Source organism: Marasmius oreades, chromosome 6 (genome assembly GCF_018924745.1).
Source record: "Marasmius oreades isolate 03SP1 chromosome 6, whole genome shotgun sequence".
NCBI lineage: Eukaryota > Fungi > Basidiomycota > Agaricomycetes > Agaricales > Marasmiaceae > Marasmius > Marasmius oreades.
In genome coordinates this window covers 2,747,560-2,767,726 of record NC_057328.1, presented here as the reverse complement: position 1 = coordinate 2,767,726, position 20,167 = coordinate 2,747,560, and the positions used below count along the sequence as shown (strand labels likewise).

The following is a 20,167-nucleotide window of genomic DNA, read 5'->3' as shown; positions in this document are numbered from 1 at the left end:
ACGTCAACTCTGAGTGCAGACACCAATGGAGCTCCTGGTCATCCAGTTTCTCAAGGCTGGTGCGGGGGCAATGTCGCCTTGAACAGTCCGTACGGGGTCGGGTTTTCTCTTTTGTGAATCAATCCGACAGGGTATAAAGGTCCCTTAAACGATATTCCATACAGATAGGCGAGACGTGTCCTACTATATCTAGAGCCAATTATAGGTTTCAGATAAGCGCGATGCCCCACAAGAAAATGACAGATGCGAATGCCGAAGTCAAAGTGGCACGGTGAAGAACCTGGGCATCATTTTTACCTGTGTCGGAGCACAAACATTCAATAAAAAACTGAACTAAAAATAGGAAGTGACCAAGGACTAACCTCCTTGATCACCAGTGGTGCTATTGGTATTTCCACCGTTTCCACTTGCACCCCCTCCCTGACTTGGGTTCGAGCTATAAACTCTCAAATACGCGATATCGAAGTACGCATTGTCATAGCCCGACGGAGGCCCAAGTACGGCGTTCTTATAACAAGAGCCCGGACACCCGCTGTCGGGTTGCTCGTATAGTGGTCTCGCAAAGTCTAACACGTCTCAGAACGAAGACCAAGGTGAAAGAACAAAAAGAGGCCTACCTCCACAAAGAGTAATATCAAAAATCAACGCCTGTGGCCCGAAAAACGTGTCCATCGGACATCCAGTGGCAGGGTAATTAGCAACCGGTTTCCCGAGAGTCGAAGTATCGATCGTGCTCGAATTCGAGGTTATCGAGCTAGGGACTGCGCTTCGCGTGAAGAACCAGATCCTGTTCACATAGAGTGAGGGCAGAAAAACATTTAATTCACCATTTCCCAATGTCAAAGTAGAGAGAACTCTCACGAAATACCGCTGGTTGCCATCTCCGTCACGAACACCCCTCCTCCAGCATCCGCAAACGGCTGGCCATACGAGTTCGTGTTCGGGTCCTTAACTATGCATCCCTGGTTGTTGTTCGTCGTGTTACTGCAATCCGCGTTGGGTATCAGAGTCGAGGTTTGGACGGGATTGACTTGTTTGCATCCTGGGAGGGTGTGAAGCGACATCTGGTTTTGGGTGAAAAGGTTCACGCCTTCGAACGTGTCTATTTCACTGCAAGAAAGGTCGATCAAAGGGGGTCAAGGTCAACAAAACAGGAACTGGGGAGATCTCACCCTCCCATAGGCCATCCCGGAGCTTGAGACCACCTGTTTTCGTAAAGGTCGTATCAGTAACAACGCCTTGTTCTTTTTGGCGCTCTTAATGAAATTCACCATGCGGGCCAAACGGAGCACTGGAGAAAATATTAATTAGATCAAATCCATTAGTACATTCTAACGATGGGAGTCTCACACCAAACGGGACGTGATGAAGATCAGTTATCCAAACGCTTCCCACAGGATACAAATCTATTTTTGAAGACTGGTCAAAGGTGTCTCAAGGCGGTAGGGAAGAAAGTACGGTACCTTGTGTAGTGATTTTCACAGTGTTTCTCTTCTGCTGGTCCGCAACTACAGAGACATTGTCTACTTTGATGATCGCGCGGTTGGTATTGGGATCGACGTAAGCCAAATGCTGCTGCAAGCCAACTTCTTCAGTAACGAAGCTGTTGGAAATGGATAATTCAGTCTTCCGAGTACTAGCGAGGAAAGACCATCATGCTGGTTGCTTACAACGCGTCTCCGTTTGTGGTACGGTCAGCTTTCGAGAATTCAGTGTCGGTCAAGAACTCACTGAGGGGAAAAGATGAGCAAACATACCATCACCAGTGAACCTCCATCCATTGAAGAACGTGGAACCTGAATAGTCACGTATCAAGTTGTAATTTGTTGCAAAAACGAGTGGAAAATAGAGAAAAAGACTGATGGATATGCGGGCCATCCGAGACGAAGGACGATGATGAGACAAAACAAAGAGTGACCTTCGAACTATTAATAAAGAGGGTATCCGGGACATAACGGACACAAAGGGGAACGCAGCTCCATGCATATGCTTCGTGTTGTCCTGGCGCTACATAAGTATCACTAGAGTCTAGATGGGGACCTGATGGGATTCACAGGCGGAAGCGCTCGTCGCCAGTCATCACAATGTCTGCTCCTCGGAAAGTTCAAGTGCGATATGAAAGCGGGAACCGACCTATGTAACATGAATTCAGCCTGAAGCGCCAACGACGTGATAGATATCGTCATGATAGATATCGTAAATCCGAATGGAAGTACATTATTATGAGATTATTGTTACACTTCTCTCTTATCTGATAGAAGAAAGATAACCAATGCTCGAGTATGAGTATTCATAAAGAAGCGATCTCATGAAGCGTCGCTCATGACCTCGTCCGACTCCAAATCCATCTCCTGGCGCGGATTGGGGGACAAGAAAGGCATGAAGGAGGGTGGAATGAGACGTATCCCGTTTTGAGAACCCGCAGGCTGAGCACAAGGACGGGGCGGGTTTCCAGTAGCGATGATTGACTGAGAGTAGCAGTCAGCTCGAAGTTCCCAAAAGATTCAAGAAAATCATGTCAAAAACAGAGTCACAAGATGGGAGAAACAAGCCACAATCCCTCACCTCAAAACTTGATTCCCTCAAACCATTCATCGCTGATATACTTTGAAACACCTGCGCCTGTGATGGGTGCAAACAACCAGGCGCAAGATTCCTCTGATCAGGATGAATACCCATCTTCTGCCTCATTATCTGTACCCTCATCACCCTCTTTGATCCCGCAACTTTTCGCGGCGTGCCTAATGCGATGCTCTCCAAGAAGCTGTCGACCTGCTCATCATTTTCGTCATATTCTTCCAGCTCGTAGGGATCGCCCAGTAATAATTCATGGTTCAGGTTGCGTTGGCATAGCGGTGGGATCCGGATCTTTCCCAGGCTGGAAGCTGAAGGATTCGAGGTGGTGTGAGGGACTTCCTTGGAAATAACAGCGTCCCGTGTGGAGATAGTAGAGCGCGACAAAGGGGAAGAAGATGCCGGAGTTGTGGACATAGGGAAATGGTGGTTAAGCTCGTCTCGTTGAGTGTAATAGTGGTCGATTTCCATTGCCATGGAGAAAAAAGGATTATAAAGTCGATAATAGTAGAGTAAGAGGATGTTTTAGGCGATCAACGCGAGTTTGAGCGGGAATGAAGGACAAAGAATTTTGTGCGGGAGTTGATTGCGGGGTAAATTGGAGGGCGGCAAGAGAAAAAAGGGCCTTTTATATGCAACCGTTCTAGGCCTGATGTGGTCGGTGGCTGTACAGTATTGCCATACTGGGAAGGAGCAGGATGTGGCCGAGCCTAAGAGACAAAGACAACGAACAAAAAGTACATGAAAAAAACAAAAAAGGGTGTCAAATTATGAGCAAGAAGAGAAGGAGAAAGTGCACCGTACCCACAGCCACTCACAACATCCTTATCTCTTGTTATTTCCTGGCAACCCAGAACTCGGCTTGGTAGATCCACCTCATCATGGCTTTCGCGTCATGAGTATACTCGCACGGCACCGTTCTCGGCGTCATGCACTCCGTATCCTTGACAAATTTGAAGCCTATCGCCCGGGCAGCAGCGAATACCTCATCCAAGCTGAACTCGAGTCTTGCTTGACTACCTGAACACCAAAGGAGTGGCCCCAGATTGATCCATAGTCCACCGGGGCAGAGAAGAGAGTGAATGTGTTCCAGAGTTGCCAGAATGTTGGTTGACGTGTCGATGAAGAATAGAGTGACGACATAATCGTAACTCTGGGCCGGCGAAATGGCAAGGAAGTCGCACTCCAAAAGTTGAAGACCGCGCGTAAGTCGAGGAACGACATCCGGAAAACGAATAGCACGGAAGAGCGCGTCGTTGGATTTCTGGTGTGAGAACCAGTAAGCGTAAGGATGCAAGGTGTGTTGGTCGACGGAGGTGGTGGTTTTCGAGGAGAGGAGGAAACGAAACGCCAAGTTCATGAAGAACGAAAGTTCATTCGCGGTAGTTTCGAATCCGAGCTGTGAAATCTCCCAAGCCAAACGGCCCAGACCGGACCCTGGAACGAGAACCTTCTTCCCCGGCCTTTCCTCGACGTTCACGAGCTCGAGGACTTGAAGGATGGGTAAGAAAATTCTATCGCGTTCCGTTTTGCCATCGAAACTCCAATCGCGTATAAAGTGCTTCAACGACTCTCTTACACGGGAAAGGTTTCCAGAGTTCATTGTCGGAAGCCATCGCTCGTCCTTGACCTCGAATTCTTCCTCGGCCAAACGTGCTATTCCATCCGTCACGAGCGCGTTTACTTTCGTCGTTTCCTGTAGCTTCCTGAGTTTCGCAGGATAACCTAAGTCGTATCCAAGTCTCTTGTGTCTACGGCTAACTGTGCCATAGGCGTGCTGCATTCGCGAAAGGTGGTCGCCTGATAGTTGTCGATATCGACGGTATGAGTGGTAGGCATTTTCCGGTGAGAATGGTGGGTTTGAGAGTGGATTCAAAGAGAGTAAAGAACGTATATCTTCCCACGTCAATGAAGGAGAAAGCTTGTAGGTGAGAAATGCGATGAGGAGAGGAAGAAAACATGCGAGAACGATGTCCAAAGCCATGCCTTAGTCCGACTCTCACGGCCCGGCGAGCAGACCTTTCTTTCAAGCGAACTGCAACAACAAGACGATAATATGCTCTACGATAGGGTGCCACAATCCAGGAAAAGCCAAGTTTCAGTGGAGGGAAGGAACATGGTTGCAGGATGGTACGGACAGATGGCCAAACGTTGCTATCGGGTTCGAAAGGCTCTTGAGTAATAAGGTCTAACCACTACCACTTGCGGCGTCATTCCCTCAAACAGTGAATACCTTTCAGTCTCATTCCCTTTGCGTCCTTCTTGTAAACACTCAAGACTTGGCAATTTGAACGATTTTCATAGACGGTACGTAAACGGTAACGCATGGGTACGAACGTGCTTCGCCTACAAAACTTTTCACAACGTACGTATACCATGCGACGACGACAGAGCACTGAGGTTACTGAGATTGTGGGAAGCATATCGATTACCGCCAAGTTTCTCTCGGAGGTGCGCTGATGATTCGGAATCGGGAAAATGAGGCGTGTGCAACAACCGGCGCAGGTACCCGCGCCGGTGTACCGGACTGCAACCAACTTGTTACGTCGACAATATATACGGACTTTCTTCACATCTCTCCTATACAGTTCTGAACACGAACTCTTCTGACCTCTGGCAACTATACTTAAGAACTATGGATAGCGATGGGAAAGGGTAATTGATAAACCAACAAACGTCAGTGATCAACTCTACACCTACAGTGTTAAAAATAATTCAGTTTTTCCCTATATGTATGTGCCCAGGGTGCCAACATCTCTGCACCCCTCTTCTGGCTATTATGCGGCTAACAGTCATTCTGTCATTGCTATTCGCGTCAGTGAAGGCCTGTGGTGACGGTAATGGGCACAGGCATGGTGACAAAGGGCCTGTGGTAACACCACCTTCACGGCCCCTTGAATGGGGAGATATCAACGTTCTACACACTACAGATAGCCATGGTGAGTTGCGTTTCGGTTTGTATATAACAGCAGTACTCATACGGTAAACATTTTTAGGCTGGCTGTTGGGACACCAGAAGGCATCGTTCCCAGAACCGAATTACAGGTCCATCCATTATGAGTACGCGTTGAGGTTTTAGGCTGATGGTTCACGTAGTGGTGACCTGGGAGACTTCGCCTCGTTCGTGACTCACATGAAGGAAATCGCGAAAGTCAGACCCTTCATGTTTTGCATCGCACTCGCGACACTGAGACCTTCAATAGGAAAAAGACGTAGATCTCCTCTTGGTCGACTCCGGTGACCTGCACGACGGTGAGCCCTACGTCTACATGGTTGCCCGGAACTCAACTTCGTTGCAGGAACGGGACTGTCCGATGGTTTCCCTACTGGTGGAGTAGACGGTCACGATGTAAGTTGCAGTTTCTGTGGCATTCTTAATAACCTTACGTGGCTTCAATCGGACTTATCGTTCGATTTCAGTCCAACGAGTTCTTGAAACAGCTTCCATACGATGTGATGGCCATTGGAAAGTGCGTCTCCCGTTCATATCTGACCCAATCATGATTTCTGACCCCTACCGCATCTCTACAGCCATGAGCTGTACATCTACGCTAACGCTCTGGATATGTCTGTGCCACCATCATTATGATTCGTACCATCTTTCCATGGGCTCACATTACGTTTCCAGGCATCAAAACTTTGCACCTGCGCTCAAAGGCCGTTACCTATCATCCAACGTAAACATCACATTGAAGGACCAAGGGAGTACCACAATCAATGTGCCTGTAGGAGGTACGCATTTGACTTACTTGCCCCTGAGGGAAAACTCTAAGGCTGTAGCCTTCTAGAACGTTTTGCAAAGTTCAAAACCCGAAAGTCAGTTGTACACAATATTACGCATCAGTTGATCATCCTTATACATAAGTGGGGGTCGACGTGTAACGGCTCTGGGCGTCTTATTCGATTTCACGGGCAACGACAAAAACACTACTGTACAGAAGGTAGAAGAAATGGTGAAAGAATCTTGGGTGCGAGACTTGACGTAACTTCATGATTCTATGCGACTGAACCTGTTCAACGCCAGTTCTCGGAAGCGATCAAAGATGAACCTGATCTTTTCCTTCTTGCAGGGTATGTACTTTACGTCCTTCCAGTGATCCATTCGATCCTCATCGACGTCGTAGCCATATGCCTATTGCTCGTGACAACTGTCTGTTGGGTCCCTCTGGTGCGAACGGTTTCATTACTCACTTAAACCCAAAGGGCCACTTGTTTTCAATGCTGTCCGTGCTGTACATCCATCAACACCTATTCTTATCCTTGGAGGTCAGTGGACTTCTTAAACTTCTTTTTCCTGATGTCAACTCAACTACCGCAGGTCATACCCATATTCGAGACTGTTGTAGGTTGATTTCGTCAAATTGAGCGCCAATCTATAACAATACATGAACCCATGCAGTGCAAATGGACGGACGATCAATGTCCCTGGAAAGTGGGAGATATCTGGAGACTATCGGTACGCCTTTCTGCCCCTCTTGTTTTGTCTCTGATTCGAAAGGCAACTGTAGGTTGGATGAGTTGGTCTCGTTCTATCGTTATCTATTATCACGTTCTGACCTACGGCAGGCGCTAAACTTGACAACTCGAAGGATGCAAGCAAGAACATCAGCTTCAGCAGAAGATACCTGGATCCTAATCGTGTCACATATGAGGTAATCTTCCTGCCTGATTTCCTGAACATTCTCTAATACTATAAATGTCTAGTTCCACACGCAACGCAACAATAAAACCTTTGATACTGACCATGGCCTTAACATCACCAAAGGATTACAAGATCTGGCTAAGAAATTTGATCTCAACTTCACGTACGGTAGCGCTCCCCATGACTTCACCCTCACCCGGTAGGCGCCATGAATCGAACTACCTTGAACCATTGGTTTTTCACACTAGTTTGACAGGGCTCAATATCCGTCCAACGACTCTCTCCTCTCACTATTTATTGAAGAGGTAATTTCCCTCCTTTCTTTGACCCTATCTCCGCTTTCTCACACGAGACTCCAGGCTGCCCCGGTCGCTCTGACGATCAACAATACCCGAGCTTCCATCCCAAACATCATGATCACCAACTCTGGCTCTCAACGTTTCGATCTTTACGCTGGAAGTTTTACCAAGAACGATCAGCTCACTTCGTCTCCTTTCGCTGATACGTTCCAGTACATCCCTGGGGTTCCGCTTTCCGTTGCAACCCTGGTTTTACCAACACTCAACAAGGCAGGTGCAAATGAAAGGCGTGAATTGGACGAGCAGCTGTTTGGGCGTGGGTATGTTGGTAAGCGGTATATGAAATGGCTCGAGGATATGGATAGAAGGGGTGATGGAGCTGTCAAGCGTGCCGCTCAGAATCTCACGATTGGCTATGTCACTCATGATGTACGTCTCCCACTCGTACTTCGCCGTCTTATATTGACCACTACCAACCCACTGACGGACAGTCTTGCCCCGGAATCGGAGACGACACCCTCCATGCCCCACTAGCTTTTTTCTCTACTCCTGATTTCATCGCATCCAAGACACCTGATGTGGCTCCGGACACACCTATCGATCTGGTCTTCGTTGACTTTATCGAAAACCAGCTCTTGGGGATCCTTAACCAACTACAGTCTAACAAGTCGTTCACTACGGCGGATGTCCAGCCTTATTCGAAGGTTTTGGCTTCTGAAGTTTTGGGTCTCTACGCTCAAGCTGCGTGGAACTAGTATACTATCAACTCAATCCACTGGTGGGCGTAGTAGTACAAATTAATGCAACTTTGAATGTGCTAGTGATCCCCGTCAGTCAGGATTCAGAAGCTGCGGAATATTTCTTCAGACTGTCGCTGCCTGCACATAGGAACGCGTGAACTCCAACCAGGAATTCCTGTTTCAATGTAATCCACTCACTTCCTTCTGAAATATGACTTAGAACGTTGTTCCACCAAGCGGAACCGATATATACCTACCGCTGGAGGCCAGGGACATCCGATGCCACTCGGAGACCAATTTACAGTTATCGTAGCATGGGCAAACGCCGAAAAGAATACAGGTGGCGATCTGGAATACATGGCTGCGCAATAAGCAAGTATTTCCCAAGGTTGCCGAGGACGGAACGGGTTTGGTTTATCCTCGAGTGCTGTTCAGACAGGTACCAGATTCTGGATGAACGGTTAATCATCATTTGAAAATAACTCTACCCACGTAGCATGCGCAGTGCGTTGATTGAACGACGGTGGATGTCAATTGCCCTGACGCGGGAGACTAGCACACCAATCTATGTTAATTAGTTGGAGGCCCGAGCCCAAGTTAAATGTGGGTCGCCACCCAATAATCAAGAAATCCATCAGCTTTTAGGTGCGTCGTAGCAACTGTGCCATCGTACATCACATCCTCGCCGGAATCATCCATGTGGTGGCTTTGCTGCCGATGGGAGTATCAAATGAGAGTTCCGTCGGGAGGAATATGCATGCATATAGTGCTGCGTAGGGTTTCAAGATTTACATAAAGTCCGCAGCAGATGTGTCGAATTTATCAACCGTCAAGAAGCAAGGAACACGAGCAAAGGATGAGCTGGTAATAACCTGAAACGGGCAGAAACTACTCAGCCATTAGTTCTTCAGTGAATTATTTGACTGTCAGGTCCGACGATTCAATGGTGATGAGTTCTTTTGTCCACCCTTAATATATTGGAACGAACATACCGCGTGAGTGCGGATTAAGACAAAATCCTTATTAGGAGACCCGGCAGCGTATATAAGTCCAGTTGGGGGGCAAGGGAACAGACTAAAGCGTTCCTCGACCATGAAGATCCAACTTCCAGTTGCATCCTTGTCCCTCGCGTATTCTCTCGTCGCGGCCAGCACCGCCAGCCAACAGTTCAAAGCACGGGACGCTCACGACGAGATAGACTGGAGTCAGCATCAGTTTCAAGCCCCAACGACTACGGATTCACGAGGTCCGTGTCCTGGGCTCAATACGTCAGTGAAAAGGATACCTAGATAAAGTGCAACGGCGTGGCTGACAACCTCTATAGGCTAGCAAACCATGGATTCCTCCCTCGCAACGGGAAAAATCTCACCATTCCTATTGTCTTCCAGGGCGCGTTAGGTGGGTCCACACTCAGTCGAGAGTTTCGAGGTGCTCACCCTCGGATTCAGATGGGTTCAACGTCCATAAGGAACTCTTGATCACAGCGGCCAAGGCAGCGCTGTTCACCTCTGATCTCGACGATCAATTCGAGCTGGAGAACCTCTCCCTGTATGTATGAATACTTGTTTTTTTAGTGAGCTGTCATTAATTAACTGTCGGCCATCAGACATGGCAACATCGAGCATGACGCGTCATTATCGCGGGAGGACCACGCATTAGGCAACAACAACGTCTTCAACGAGACCATATTTACCACCTTGGCAAATTCCAACCCAGGATCAGACTTTTTCAACACGACGTCTGCAGGGCAAGTTCAAAAAGCTCGGCTTGACCAGTCACAAGCCAGTAATCCTGCTTTTCGCAACACCATTAAGGAATTCGAGGTCAGAACGCGAGAATCTTCGCTATATTTGCAAGTTATGGGAGACCCTCTCACTGGCATTGCGCCAAAGCAATTCGTGAATATCTTCTTTAGGGAAGAGAGGATGCCGTTGGAGGAAGGATGGAGGAAGTCGAATACACCAGTGACTGGACAGACAGATGGACCGTTGTTTTCAGCAATTGCAAGAGGCTCTCAGTGGCAGCCGATTGCAGGCCAATGTCCTTGGGTGACCCTAGCACAAGGTGCCCCAGACGATCCAGTCAACGATGGTAGTATCTTGTAGTCCAAGTTTAAGTCTTCGAGTACTCTTCCAGGTAATCCCAAAAATCGAGTAGTATAAAAATGCGGGGACTTTCTTGAAGCTTGAGGCCCAGTGCGAAGACGTTGAGATCAAGAATCATCGTCGGAAGCTCGGAATTGCCGCGTGATTGAAATATTGACTTGTGACACTCTTTTCCCGGTTCTCCCACAGTATTGAACAACTTTCGAGGCGACAATGTTCAGAGATAGAAATGCTGCCGTGTAGATTGGAGACAATAGAACCTTGCGATACCAAAGTTGCTTCGAGTTACCGGGAGCTTGGAGTTGATACCTGAGCCCAACAGGATGACTGGATTTTACACGATCAAGGGCTGGGGGCACATTTTATCATACAAATGACATACTTACTTTGATACCGCAAAACACGAAAACTTTCGCAAACTTGAGAGTAATAAATTATAATGGCAGCGATAAGAAGCGTGGGGATTTCGGACGTCCAGCCATGGCAATTGGAGTTGGTGCATTTTGTGCTATTTTAATAAACTTGAACGAGAGCACAGCACACGAAGCTTTGAAGATTCGTACGATGTGAAAGGCAAATCAAGGAAAAGAGTATGGATCAAAGAGAAATCTATCATTTATTTAAAATGTCAGAGGAAAGAGAGCGAAAAAAGTGAAGAGAGTGAAGAGAAAATTTAGACTTTTATTTCGTATATTTCATGGTGAAAGGGAAAAGTAGCCCAAGAATCATATGGAACAAACATAGTCTAATGTAAGTCGAAGTAGTAGAGTTGGGTTTTAATAGAAACAGAGCTACTATGAACATTGTGACGGTTTACGAGTTCAGGTGACATACTTGATCAGTCAGTTATCAGAGGAACTCCCTTTCCAGAATTCTGGCGTTCAATCGGTTAGGGGCGTTCGATTTGTGTCTCTTCGGGGGCGTCGGAATCTCCAAGATATTCTAGCTCGGACATGTTCTCGTTAATAACGACGAATCGAAAAGGATCTCCAGGCCGGAGTGGATGGTGACCATCTGGCTGCGGCTGCCTATAGGCCATGAACTGTTGTCCCATCAAGGAGCCTGCCCTGCGGTTATCGCCTGCTTCGATATAGGTGACCATTGCACCAGCACCACCCTCAGCTGCGATAGCTGGTGGATACTCGTCACGGTCCAATTGGCCGAGAGTGCCAGTGCCACCCGAGCGCTCGCGTCTCGTGAGACTAAGAAGTTCGCTCTGCGGCTGAAACTGTCCTGTCGATTCTCGTCGTCGCTGCGGCGCGCCACGCGGGTCGTAGGTCAAAATCGCAGGTCCCCCACGTTCGACCGCGTGACGGGCGTTCTCGACTGCACCCGGCGCATCTTCCTCGTAGAGGTAGATCAACCAGTTCCCATCTGCGTCGCGGCGGGGGACATCCATTGGCAGGATGGGAGGGCCAGATCTTCTGGCCGGGAGAGGGGTAGGTCGGTCTGCCGGACGTCGATGACGAAGGTTATGAACGTGTCTTGGAGGAGTGGTAGCACCAGGTGGAGGAGTAGTTGTCGCAACTAGGTTGTTCGCAACGCGAGAGATAGTTGCCAGGATGGCAGGGACGTTGGCTGGTCCACAACGCTGGCCGTCTTTCGGGTTGTGAGTGAGTATGCCTCCTTTACCCAATGTACCGACAACATAACTATGACTCGCACTGACCATTTTTGGCTCGACGCTTTTGAAATTTTGCCCAACAGCATCTTCTACATTCATCACGTAGGCGGATGGAGTTACTCTGCCGTCGGAACGCATGCCTCTGATCGTTGCCCCCGCCCAAAGCATCCTCACTGGAATCCAGTATCCCAGACTGACTTTATTCCGCCCAATTCCGTGGCTGAAAGGGCTGAGATAGACCAGCGTGTCAGGATGTGCAGTGTAGGTCAGTACATTCTTGCCATCCGGTGAGAATGTCACTGTGATGGCCTCTGAAGAAGTTCGAGTTTCAGTCCCAGCCACTTTCTTCGGCAGCACGGACTTGTTCTGGAGGTCATAGCCGGAAACCTGAATGTCGGGGAGCAGCTTATTGAGTTGTTCCAAAGGGACGTCCTTACGCGTTCGACCATCAGTGACAATGACAGGAGTCTGTGGGAGCCAGCCTGTCAAGCACGCTCGACTTCCTGACGGGACAGAGGGTCCATCAAGCTGTTTAATATTCCCTTTAGCTTGCCAGTAAGCATCTCCGTCGTTGTTATGGTTGGGTGTGATCACATAGGTCGTGGAATTGTTGTGGGGATTGAGTTCTTTGGCTTCAGATGAAACCGATGCAGTGGCAGTATAGTCTTTGTACGTGGCCGTTTTATTCATCGGGAAAGAAATCTTGACTCGGTATAAAGTGGTAGGTGGGATTCTCGGGAGATTGCAGATGACGTTCCAACCATCAATATGGTAGCGGATATCATTGAGGGGTTGCCACTGTAAGGGAGAGTCGGTGTCAGAGAGAGATTCGGAGGGGTCGGTCCCGTCAGGTATCCACGCTTCTTCGAGGCTACATGTAATATTGGAGTAGTCCATCGAAGTCGTGTAGCCCGCGGTCAGCACAGGCTTGTGTGCTGTTGTCGGTCCATCGTTAAAAACGAAAAACGTCAGCGTCTCGATTTTCTTGAAGGAAAGATTGTTATTGTAACAAGCTCGGGCCGATGCAACCCTCAAATCGACTTGGAAAATTGGTTCGACGGCTAGACTGTCGAGGTTTTTGAGGTCACCTGGGGTGTTCCAATAGTCCGGACCATCGTCGTGATGGTTGGGGGTTATCACGTATGTGGTGGTATTATTCTCCTTGCGTGGATCCGGGGTCTTAGACTCAACGGATGCGGTCAGAGTGTAGTCAGCGTAGGCTTTCTCGTGAAACATAGGGAATGAAAGGCTGAGTTCCATGAGCATCCCGGCTGGAACGTCGGGAAGGGTGGTCACCATATCCCAGCTTACGCAGCTGCTCTGCGGACTGGGTAGATCCCTCCAACTTTTAAGAGTACCATCTTGGATAGTCCCGGATAGCTGAGGCGTAATCAGTCCTTCCACTGCACGGAGCGTTGTCGTGACGGCATTGTAGTTCATCGAGTACGTGAAACCGGCCTTGACGACAGGAGCTGATGCTAAGCTAGGACCAGCGTTGTAGATGTACAGGACAATTGTTTCCGAGTCGCCATACGGTTTGTAGTTGTCGTAGACCGCCCTCTTGGATGCAATGCGCAAATCAGCCTGAGGAAGGGTCGACATTATTGTGATCTTTTCAAAGACAGGTCACAGAGCGGGGTTCAATGAGCAGTAGAAGGTTCAGGATGCACTTCTTATATCGAAAATCCTTCGGAGAGATTCTCAGGCCTCTGTGTAGCTTCCAACAATGTCAGGATGGAATGGAAGGATTCGCGAAAGTGGCCAAAGAAGTCTGAAATGCTCAAGTTCTACTGTCCAGAGTTGGGCAGACGCCAGGTCTATTGATCTAATACTTTGAAGCGAGTTAGAACTGAAAGCGAAGCGGAGGATTCAAGGACTCACGTCAACTTTCATCTTCCATTGTTCCGAGTAACCAGATGTTCCGAATTGTTCGGGGATGGGTCGAGGTGTTTTATTTGACCTTCTAATTTCTGTTAGAGCAGTCAAGATTACTCCAAGTACAGAGCTGTAGTTTTGGAGCGTTTAAATGGAAGCAAATGGTTGAATAGGTGTATCGAAGTATCGCAGCTGTGAAGCGAGTCAACTATGTCAGGATGGAATGGAAGGATTCGAGAAAGTGGCCAAAGAAGTGTGGTATGCTCAAGTTCTACTGTGATGCCAGGTCTGTTGATTTAATACTTTGAAGCGAGTTAGAACTGAAAGCGAAGTGAAGGATTCAAGGACTCACGTCGACTTTCATCTTCCATTGTTCCGAGTAACCAGATGTTCCGAATCGTTCGGGGATGGGTCCAGGTGTTCTATTTGACCTTCTAATTTCTGTTAGAGCAGTCAAGATTACTCCAAGCACAAAGCTGTAGTTTTGGAGCGATTAAATGGAAGCAAATGGTTGAAGAGGTGTATCGAAGTATCACGGCTGTGAAGCGAATCGACTGGAAGCTCCTTGATCATCGCCAGGAACCAGCTCAGGGTAAGGTTCGAACACCATCAGGCAAAGGAAAGCCTACCTTTGGGAGGATGGATATTTGAATATTGAATGGGGGGAGTGACGTAATACCACCAGACATAAGCCCTCGTACAACCAGCCACTTGTAAAATCGGCCTCAAGACGACTAGACGATGAGGGTGGGAACGGTAGCTCTCTCTGACTCTGAAGGCGAACCAGACCAGGAGAACTATCCTTTGTCGTCACGTCTGAGAGAAGGAGAAAAGACCTGAGGCGGTGATGAGGCACACCAAATCTCAAGCTACTCCAGGAGGATCTGATATGCCTGGTAAGCCGGTCGCTAGTATAGAAGTCGAAATACACGTGTAAGAGCCTGCACTCGCCTCACAGATGTCTTGTCCAGTAAATTTGAATTGTAAGGCATGGCTTGGAAGTATTATGGAGGCACATACCCCGCCCATTCGAAGCTCGTCCACGCTTCAGTCAATGCCATCCTTTTCGATATCCTTTTGGTTGACTGCTGAAGAACCCCAAACATGGCAACGAAACGACACTGATCCATCCTTTCAAACCACTCGAACCCTCGCCGTGAAGCCGTTCTTCAACCTCAACAACCATCGGCACCGTTCCCACATCCTCACTCCCAACGCCCCAAATTATGTACCTCCCTTTCCAACCGTTGCGAAAAGACAAACCGCTCTAGCTATTGTAGGGCCCCGACTTCTGTTTGATGTCTCAGATAATAACATTATTGCATCCTGGGCCACTTCTTCTGTGTCAGTGGGTCTCGGAAGACGGCAGTTGAGAAGGGTTGGGGGAATATAGTTGACGGATAGGTGATGGTTTATTCGCTCATGTACGTTGTTACAACGTTCTATGACTGGAGAGCACTTGTCGAGATCTTACAGGAGAGGGGATGGTGCCATAAATTGAAGCTTGAGCGGGAAGCGGTTAAAACTTGCAGCTCGCGACTCACCATTCAGGCAGCCCATCCTGATCGACGACCACGAACAGCAATCCGATACTAATTGAGCTTGAAAGTACGCCGTCCATCTCGGTGATATCACGTTGGCGAGAGGCGGTCAAACACTTGGGTTTGAGAGTCGATAAGTGGGAATGTTAGAGGAGAGAAAGTTGAGGCGTGTGAAATCAGGAGGGACAGGGATGCATGGCGTCGGTAGCTATGTCTGAGCTGCTTGACACATAGGTAGGCCGGAATAGTAGATTTGTATGCCTATGTCCTATCAAAAATGTAGACAGAAATGGGCGATCCCGACGCAGACAGTAACTATTACCTCAAAATAGCCCAGAACTATTTTTGGTCGCCGGATCCTAGGTCACGCCCAAGCAGTCGACTACTTCTTGGGCGGCCGGGAGTAGTTCATGCACTATATCTTCTCAGTATCTTTGGGCACCGAGCCGGTCGACGTACTTCAAGCCTTCATCGTCAACAGCAACCGCTGACGCTGGGCAGTCGCGACTCGGAGGCCATTGAAGTTGCTTCAAGCTGCCGGGGCGAACCTCGTCTTGTGCTTGGTCCGGCGACAACTTGAAGTTGAACAGGATGACCGGATTTTATGCGATCAACTGCTGGCTTGCTGGAGAGACCCCTCGGCTCCCATTTCTTGTTATCACTGGTCATTATTGCCCTCAAGTTTGTTTTCGTGTTTTGCGGTATCGAAGTATGTATGTCAGTTGTATGCCCCAAATTGGAGTGGGGACATCTTGTGCTACTTTAAACTCAAACGAGAGGACAGTACATGAAGCTTTGAAGCTTTGAAGATTCGTACGATGTAAAAGGCAAATCTAGGAAAAGAGTATAGATCAAAGAGAAAGTTATTTAAATGCCAGGAAAGAGAGTGGGGGGAAACTTTATAGACTTTTGGCTCGAACATTTCAAGGTGAAAGGGAAAAGTAGCGCTACGAACATTGTGAGGAACTTGGTGACGGTTACGAGTTCAGATGGCATACCGGATCAGTCAGTATCAGAGAAAGCTCCCTTTCCAGAATCCTGGCGTTCAATCGGTTTCCGAGGGGCGTTCGATTTGTGTCTCTGCAGGGAACTCGGAATGATCTACAAGATACTCTACATCGGACAAGTTCCTGTGGATAATGGCTAATCGGAAACGATCTCCAGGCTGGAGTGGAGGGTGACCATCTGGCTGCTGCCGCCTATGGTCACTGAACTGTTGTCCCATTGTAGAGCCCGCCCTGCGGTTATCGCCTGCTTCGATGTAGGTGACCACTGCACGAGCACCACCCTCAGCCGCGACAGCTGGTGGATACTCATCGCGGTCCAATTGACCAGTACCGCTTCTCCCCGAGCGCTCCTCTCCTGTGAGTTGAAGGAGTTCGCTCTGCGACTGAAACCGTCCCGTCGATTCCCGCCGTCGCTGCGGCGCGCCATTCGGGTCGTAGGTCAAGATCGCAGGTGCCCCATTGTTGACCGCGTAGCGGGCGTTTTCGACTGCACTTGGCGTGTCTTCCTCGTAGAGGTAGATCAACCAGTTCCCATTGGCGTCGCGACTGGGAACACCCGCTGGCAGGATGCGACGGCCACGACTTCTGGGTAAGGGAGGGGGGTCTCTCGGACCTCGGTAACGGAGGCTATAACCGTGTCTTGGAGGAGTGGCAGTACCAGGTGGAGGAGTAGTTGTCGTAACTAGGTTGTTCGCAATGCGAGAGATAGCTGCCATCATGGCAGGGACGTTGGCTGGTCCACAACGCTGGCCATCTTTTGGGTTGTGGGTGAGTATGCCTCCTTCATCCAACGTACCGACAACATAGCTATGACTCGCACTGACCATTTCCGGCTCGATGCTTTTGAAATCTTGCCCGACAGCAGGTTCTACATTCACCACGTAGGCGGATGGAGTTACTCTGCCGTCGGAATGCATGCCTCTGATCGCTGCCCCCACCCAAAGCATCCGCACTGGAATCCAGTACCCCAGGTTGACTGAATCTGAGGTCTGCCCAATTCTATGTCTGAAAGGGCTGAGATAGACCAGCGTGTCAGGATGTGCAGTGTAGGTCAGTACATTCTTGCCATCCGTTGAGAATGTCACTGTGATGGCCTCTGAAGAAGTTCGCGTTTCAGTCCCGGCCACCTTCTTCGGCAGCACGGACTTGGTCTCGATGTCATAGCCAGAAACCTGAAACTCGGGGAGCAGTGCATTGAGCTGTGCCAAAGGGACCTCCATACGCGTTCGACCGGTAGTGACAATGATAGGAGTCTGTGGGAGCCAACCTGTCGAGCATGCTTGATTTCCTGACGGGACAGAGGGTCCATCAAGCTGTTCAATACTCCCTTTAGCTTGCCAGTAAGCGTCTCCGTCATTGCTATGGTTGGGTGTGATCACATAGGTTGTGGAGTTGTTGTTGAGATCGAGTTCTTTGACCTCAGATGAAACCGATGCGGTGGCAGTATAGTCTTTGTACGTGGTCGTTGTATTCATCGGGAAAGAAATCTTGACTCGGTATAAAGTGGTAGGCGGGATTCTCGGGAGATTGCAGATGACGTTCCAATCATCAATATGGCAGCTCATACCATCGAGAGGTTGCCATTGTAAAGGAGAGTCGGTGTCAGAGAGATATTCGGAGGGGTTGGTCCCGTCAGGAATCCCCGCTTCTTCGAGGCTACATGTAATATTGGAGTAGTCCATCGAAGTCGTGTAGCCCGCAGTCAGCACGGGCTTGTTGGCTGTTGTCGGTCCATCATTGAAAACAAAGAACGTCAGCGTCTCCGCTTGCCCGTACGGGAGGTTGTTATTGTAACGAACTCGGGCGGATGCAACCCTCAAATCGACTTCGAACTTTGGTTCGACAGTGGTTAAACCGACGAAGTCAAGGTTTTCGAGGTCACCTGGGGTGCTCCAATAGTTTGAACCATCGTAGTGATGGTTGGGGGTTATCACGTACGTGGTGGCATTGTTCTTCTTGCGTGGATCTGGGGTCTTAGACTCAACGGATGCGGTCAGAGTGTAGTCAGCGTAGGCTACCTCGCGGGTCATGGGGAACGAAAGGCTGAGTTCCATGAGCATCCCAACTGGAATGTCGGGAAGGGAGGTCACCATATCCCACCCTACGTAGCGGCTCGGCGGACGGGGTAGACCCTTCCAGTCAAGAGTACCACCTTGGATAATCCCAGATAGCTGAGGTGTAATCAGTCCTTCGACTGCACGGAGCGTTGTCGTGACGGCAGTGTAGTCCATCGAGAACGTGTAACCGGCCTTGACCACAGGAGCTGATGCTAAGGTAGGACCAGCGTTGTAGATGTACAGGACAATTGTTTCCGAGTCGCCATACGACTTGTTGTTGTCGTAGACCGCCCTTTTGGATGCAATGCGCAAATCAGCCTGAGCAAGGGTAGACATTATTGTGATCTTTTCAAAGACAGGTCACAGAGCAGGGTTCAATGAGCAGTAGGAGGTTCAGGATGCTCTTCTTATATCGAAAGTCCTTCAGAGAATCTCAGCCCTTTGCATAGCGTCTAACAAAAAAAGTCGGGATGGAATGGAAGAATTCGCGAAAGTGACCAGAGAAGTGTGGAATGCTCAAGTCATACTGTCCACAGTTGGGCAGACGCCAGGTTTGATCTGATACTTTGAAGCGAGTTAGAACTGAAGCGAAGTGGAGGATTCAAGGACTCACGTCGACTCATCGTCCATTGCTCCGAATTGTTCGGGAAAGGATCCAGAGCCGGGCAAGCACAAGTTCCGATTCTCAGGCCTAGAATTCACGAAAGTGGCCAGAGAAGTGTGGAATGGTCAAGTTATACTGTCCAGAGTTGGGCAGATGCCAGGTATGTTGATCCATACTTGAAGTGAGGTAAAACTGAAGCGAAGTGGTGGATTAATCAAGGAGTCATGTCGACTCGTCATCTTCCATTGTTCCGATTGACCAGATGCTCCAAATTGTTCGGGGATGGGTCTAGGCGTTCTGTTAAGCAGCTTCTGATTTCTGGTAGAGCAGACAAGATCACTCCGAGCACAAGACTGTAGTTTTTGAGCAATTTACACGGAAGCAAATGGTTGAAGAGGTGTATCGAAGTATCACAGCTATGAAGCGAATCGACTGGAAGCTCCTTAATCATCGCCAGGAAAAGGTTCGAACACCATCAGGCAAAGGAAAGCCTACCTTTGGGAGGATGGATATTTGAATATTGAATGGGGGAGGTGACGTAATACCACCAGACATAAGCCCTCGTACAACCAGCCACTTGTAAAATCGGTCTCAAGACGACTAGACGATGACAGTGGGAACGGTAGCTCTCTCTGACTCTGAAGGCGAACCAGACCAGGAGAACGTCTGCTGGTCTAGGTTTATCCTTTGTCGTCACGTCTGAGAGAAGGAGAAAAGGCCCGAGTGATGAGGCACACCAAATCTCAAGCTACTCCAGGAGGATCTGATATGCCTGGTAAGCCGGTCGCTAGTATAGAAGTCAATGGTAATTACAGGGAAATACATGTGTAAAAGCCTGCACTCGCCTCACAGATGTCTTGTCCAATAAATTCAAAATGTAAGACGTGGCTTGGAAGTATTATGGAGGCACATATCTCGCCCATTCGAAGCTCGTCCACGCCTCAGTCAATGCCATCCTTTTCGATATCCTTTTTGGTTGACTGTTGAAGAACCCAAACATGAGACGACACTGATCCATCCTTTCAAACCACTCGAACCCTCGCCGTGAAGCCGTTCTTCAACCTCAACAACCATCGGGTTCCCACATCCTTACTCCCAT

At 48.9% G+C, this 20,167-nt stretch overlaps 7 protein-coding genes across 7 annotated transcripts; 2 read left to right on the top strand and 5 right to left on the bottom strand.

Annotated features, from left to right (window-relative positions):
* Positions 1 to 138: 138 nt before the first annotated feature.
* E1B28_010377 (uncharacterized protein) lies at positions 139 to 2,131 on the bottom strand. The gene is made up of 10 exons (XM_043155337.1): positions 1,758 to 2,131; positions 1,671 to 1,698; positions 1,464 to 1,603; positions 1,351 to 1,406; positions 1,272 to 1,291; positions 1,173 to 1,205; positions 862 to 1,110; positions 618 to 787; positions 363 to 566; positions 139 to 297 (listed from the first exon to the last, which is right to left on the bottom strand). Exons 1-10 carry the CDS (start codon positions 1,984 to 1,986, stop codon positions 209 to 211), a joined length of 1,218 nt encoding a protein of 405 aa, XP_043007803.1. The 5' UTR covers positions 1,987 to 2,131; the 3' UTR covers positions 139 to 208.
* Positions 2,132 to 2,306: 175 nt separating this feature from the next.
* Positions 2,307 to 3,051, bottom strand: E1B28_010376 (uncharacterized protein; the record flags this gene model as incomplete). The annotated part of the gene is made up of 2 exons (XM_043155336.1): positions 2,307 to 2,468; positions 2,566 to 3,051. The coding sequence occupies 2 exons, from the start codon at positions 3,049 to 3,051 to the stop codon at positions 2,307 to 2,309; spliced, it is 648 nt and encodes a 215-aa protein (XP_043007802.1).
* A 358-nt stretch (positions 3,052 to 3,409) lies between these two features.
* E1B28_010375 (uncharacterized protein) lies at positions 3,410 to 4,558 on the bottom strand (the record flags this gene model as incomplete). The annotated part of the gene is made up of 1 exon (XM_043155335.1): positions 3,410 to 4,558. The coding sequence occupies one exon, from the start codon at positions 4,556 to 4,558 to the stop codon at positions 3,410 to 3,412; it is 1,149 nt and encodes a 382-aa protein (XP_043007801.1).
* A 795-nt stretch (positions 4,559 to 5,353) lies between these two features.
* Positions 5,354 to 8,270, top strand: E1B28_010374 (uncharacterized protein; the record flags this gene model as incomplete). The annotated part of the gene is made up of 20 exons (XM_043155334.1): positions 5,354 to 5,513; positions 5,571 to 5,619; positions 5,671 to 5,725; positions 5,778 to 5,826; positions 5,874 to 5,923; positions 5,995 to 6,044; positions 6,106 to 6,141; positions 6,203 to 6,306; positions 6,363 to 6,390; positions 6,440 to 6,542; positions 6,599 to 6,645; positions 6,699 to 6,724; positions 6,778 to 6,840; positions 6,893 to 6,916; positions 6,974 to 7,030; positions 7,141 to 7,226; positions 7,279 to 7,415; positions 7,473 to 7,521; positions 7,576 to 7,944; positions 8,007 to 8,270. 20 exons carry the CDS (start codon positions 5,354 to 5,356, stop codon positions 8,268 to 8,270), a joined length of 1,806 nt encoding a protein of 601 aa, XP_043007800.1.
* A 1,016-nt stretch (positions 8,271 to 9,286) lies between these two features.
* E1B28_010373 (uncharacterized protein) lies at positions 9,287 to 10,426 on the top strand. Its single transcript, XM_043155333.1, has 4 exons — positions 9,287 to 9,523; positions 9,580 to 9,653; positions 9,704 to 9,803; positions 9,862 to 10,426. Exons 1-4 carry the CDS (start codon positions 9,348 to 9,350, stop codon positions 10,358 to 10,360), a joined length of 849 nt encoding a protein of 282 aa, XP_043007799.1. The 5' UTR covers positions 9,287 to 9,347; the 3' UTR covers positions 10,361 to 10,426.
* Positions 10,427 to 11,249: 823 nt separating this feature from the next.
* Positions 11,250 to 13,586, bottom strand: E1B28_010372 (uncharacterized protein; the record flags this gene model as incomplete). The annotated part of the gene is made up of 1 exon (XM_043155332.1): positions 11,250 to 13,586. One exon carries the CDS (start codon positions 13,584 to 13,586, stop codon positions 11,250 to 11,252), a length of 2,337 nt encoding a protein of 778 aa, XP_043007798.1.
* A 2,727-nt stretch (positions 13,587 to 16,313) lies between these two features.
* Positions 16,314 to 18,853, bottom strand: E1B28_010371 (uncharacterized protein). The gene is made up of 2 exons (XM_043155331.1): positions 16,399 to 18,853; positions 16,314 to 16,347 (listed from the first exon to the last, which is right to left on the bottom strand). Exon 1 carries the CDS (start codon positions 18,798 to 18,800, stop codon positions 16,446 to 16,448), a length of 2,355 nt encoding a protein of 784 aa, XP_043007797.1. The 5' UTR covers positions 18,801 to 18,853; the 3' UTR covers positions 16,314 to 16,347; positions 16,399 to 16,445.
* Positions 18,854 to 20,167: the final 1,314 nt, after the last annotated feature.

Coding starts and splice junctions, on each gene's coding strand:
- E1B28_010371 (XM_043155331.1), bottom strand. CDS start 18,800: ATGTCTACCCTTGCTCAGGCTGATTTGCGCATTGCATCCAAAAGGGCG.
- E1B28_010377 (XM_043155337.1), bottom strand. CDS start 1,986: ATGCATGGAGCTGCGTTCCCCTTTGTGTCCGTTATGTCCCGGATACCC. Junction 567..617: donor TGATATTACTCTTTGTGGAG/GTAGGCCTCTTT, acceptor GAGACGTGTTAG/ACTTTGCGAGACCACTATAC. Junction 298..362: donor CACCACTGGTGATCAAGGAG/GTTAGTCCTTGG, acceptor GCTCCGACACAG/GTAAAAATGATGCCCAGGTT.
- E1B28_010373 (XM_043155333.1), top strand. CDS start 9,348: ATGAAGATCCAACTTCCAGTTGCATCCTTGTCCCTCGCGTATTCTCTC. Junction 9,654..9,703: donor TGTCTTCCAGGGCGCGTTAG/GTGGGTCCACAC, acceptor CCTCGGATTCAG/ATGGGTTCAACGTCCATAAG. Junction 9,804..9,861: donor GAGCTGGAGAACCTCTCCCT/GTATGTATGAAT, acceptor GTCGGCCATCAG/ACATGGCAACATCGAGCATG.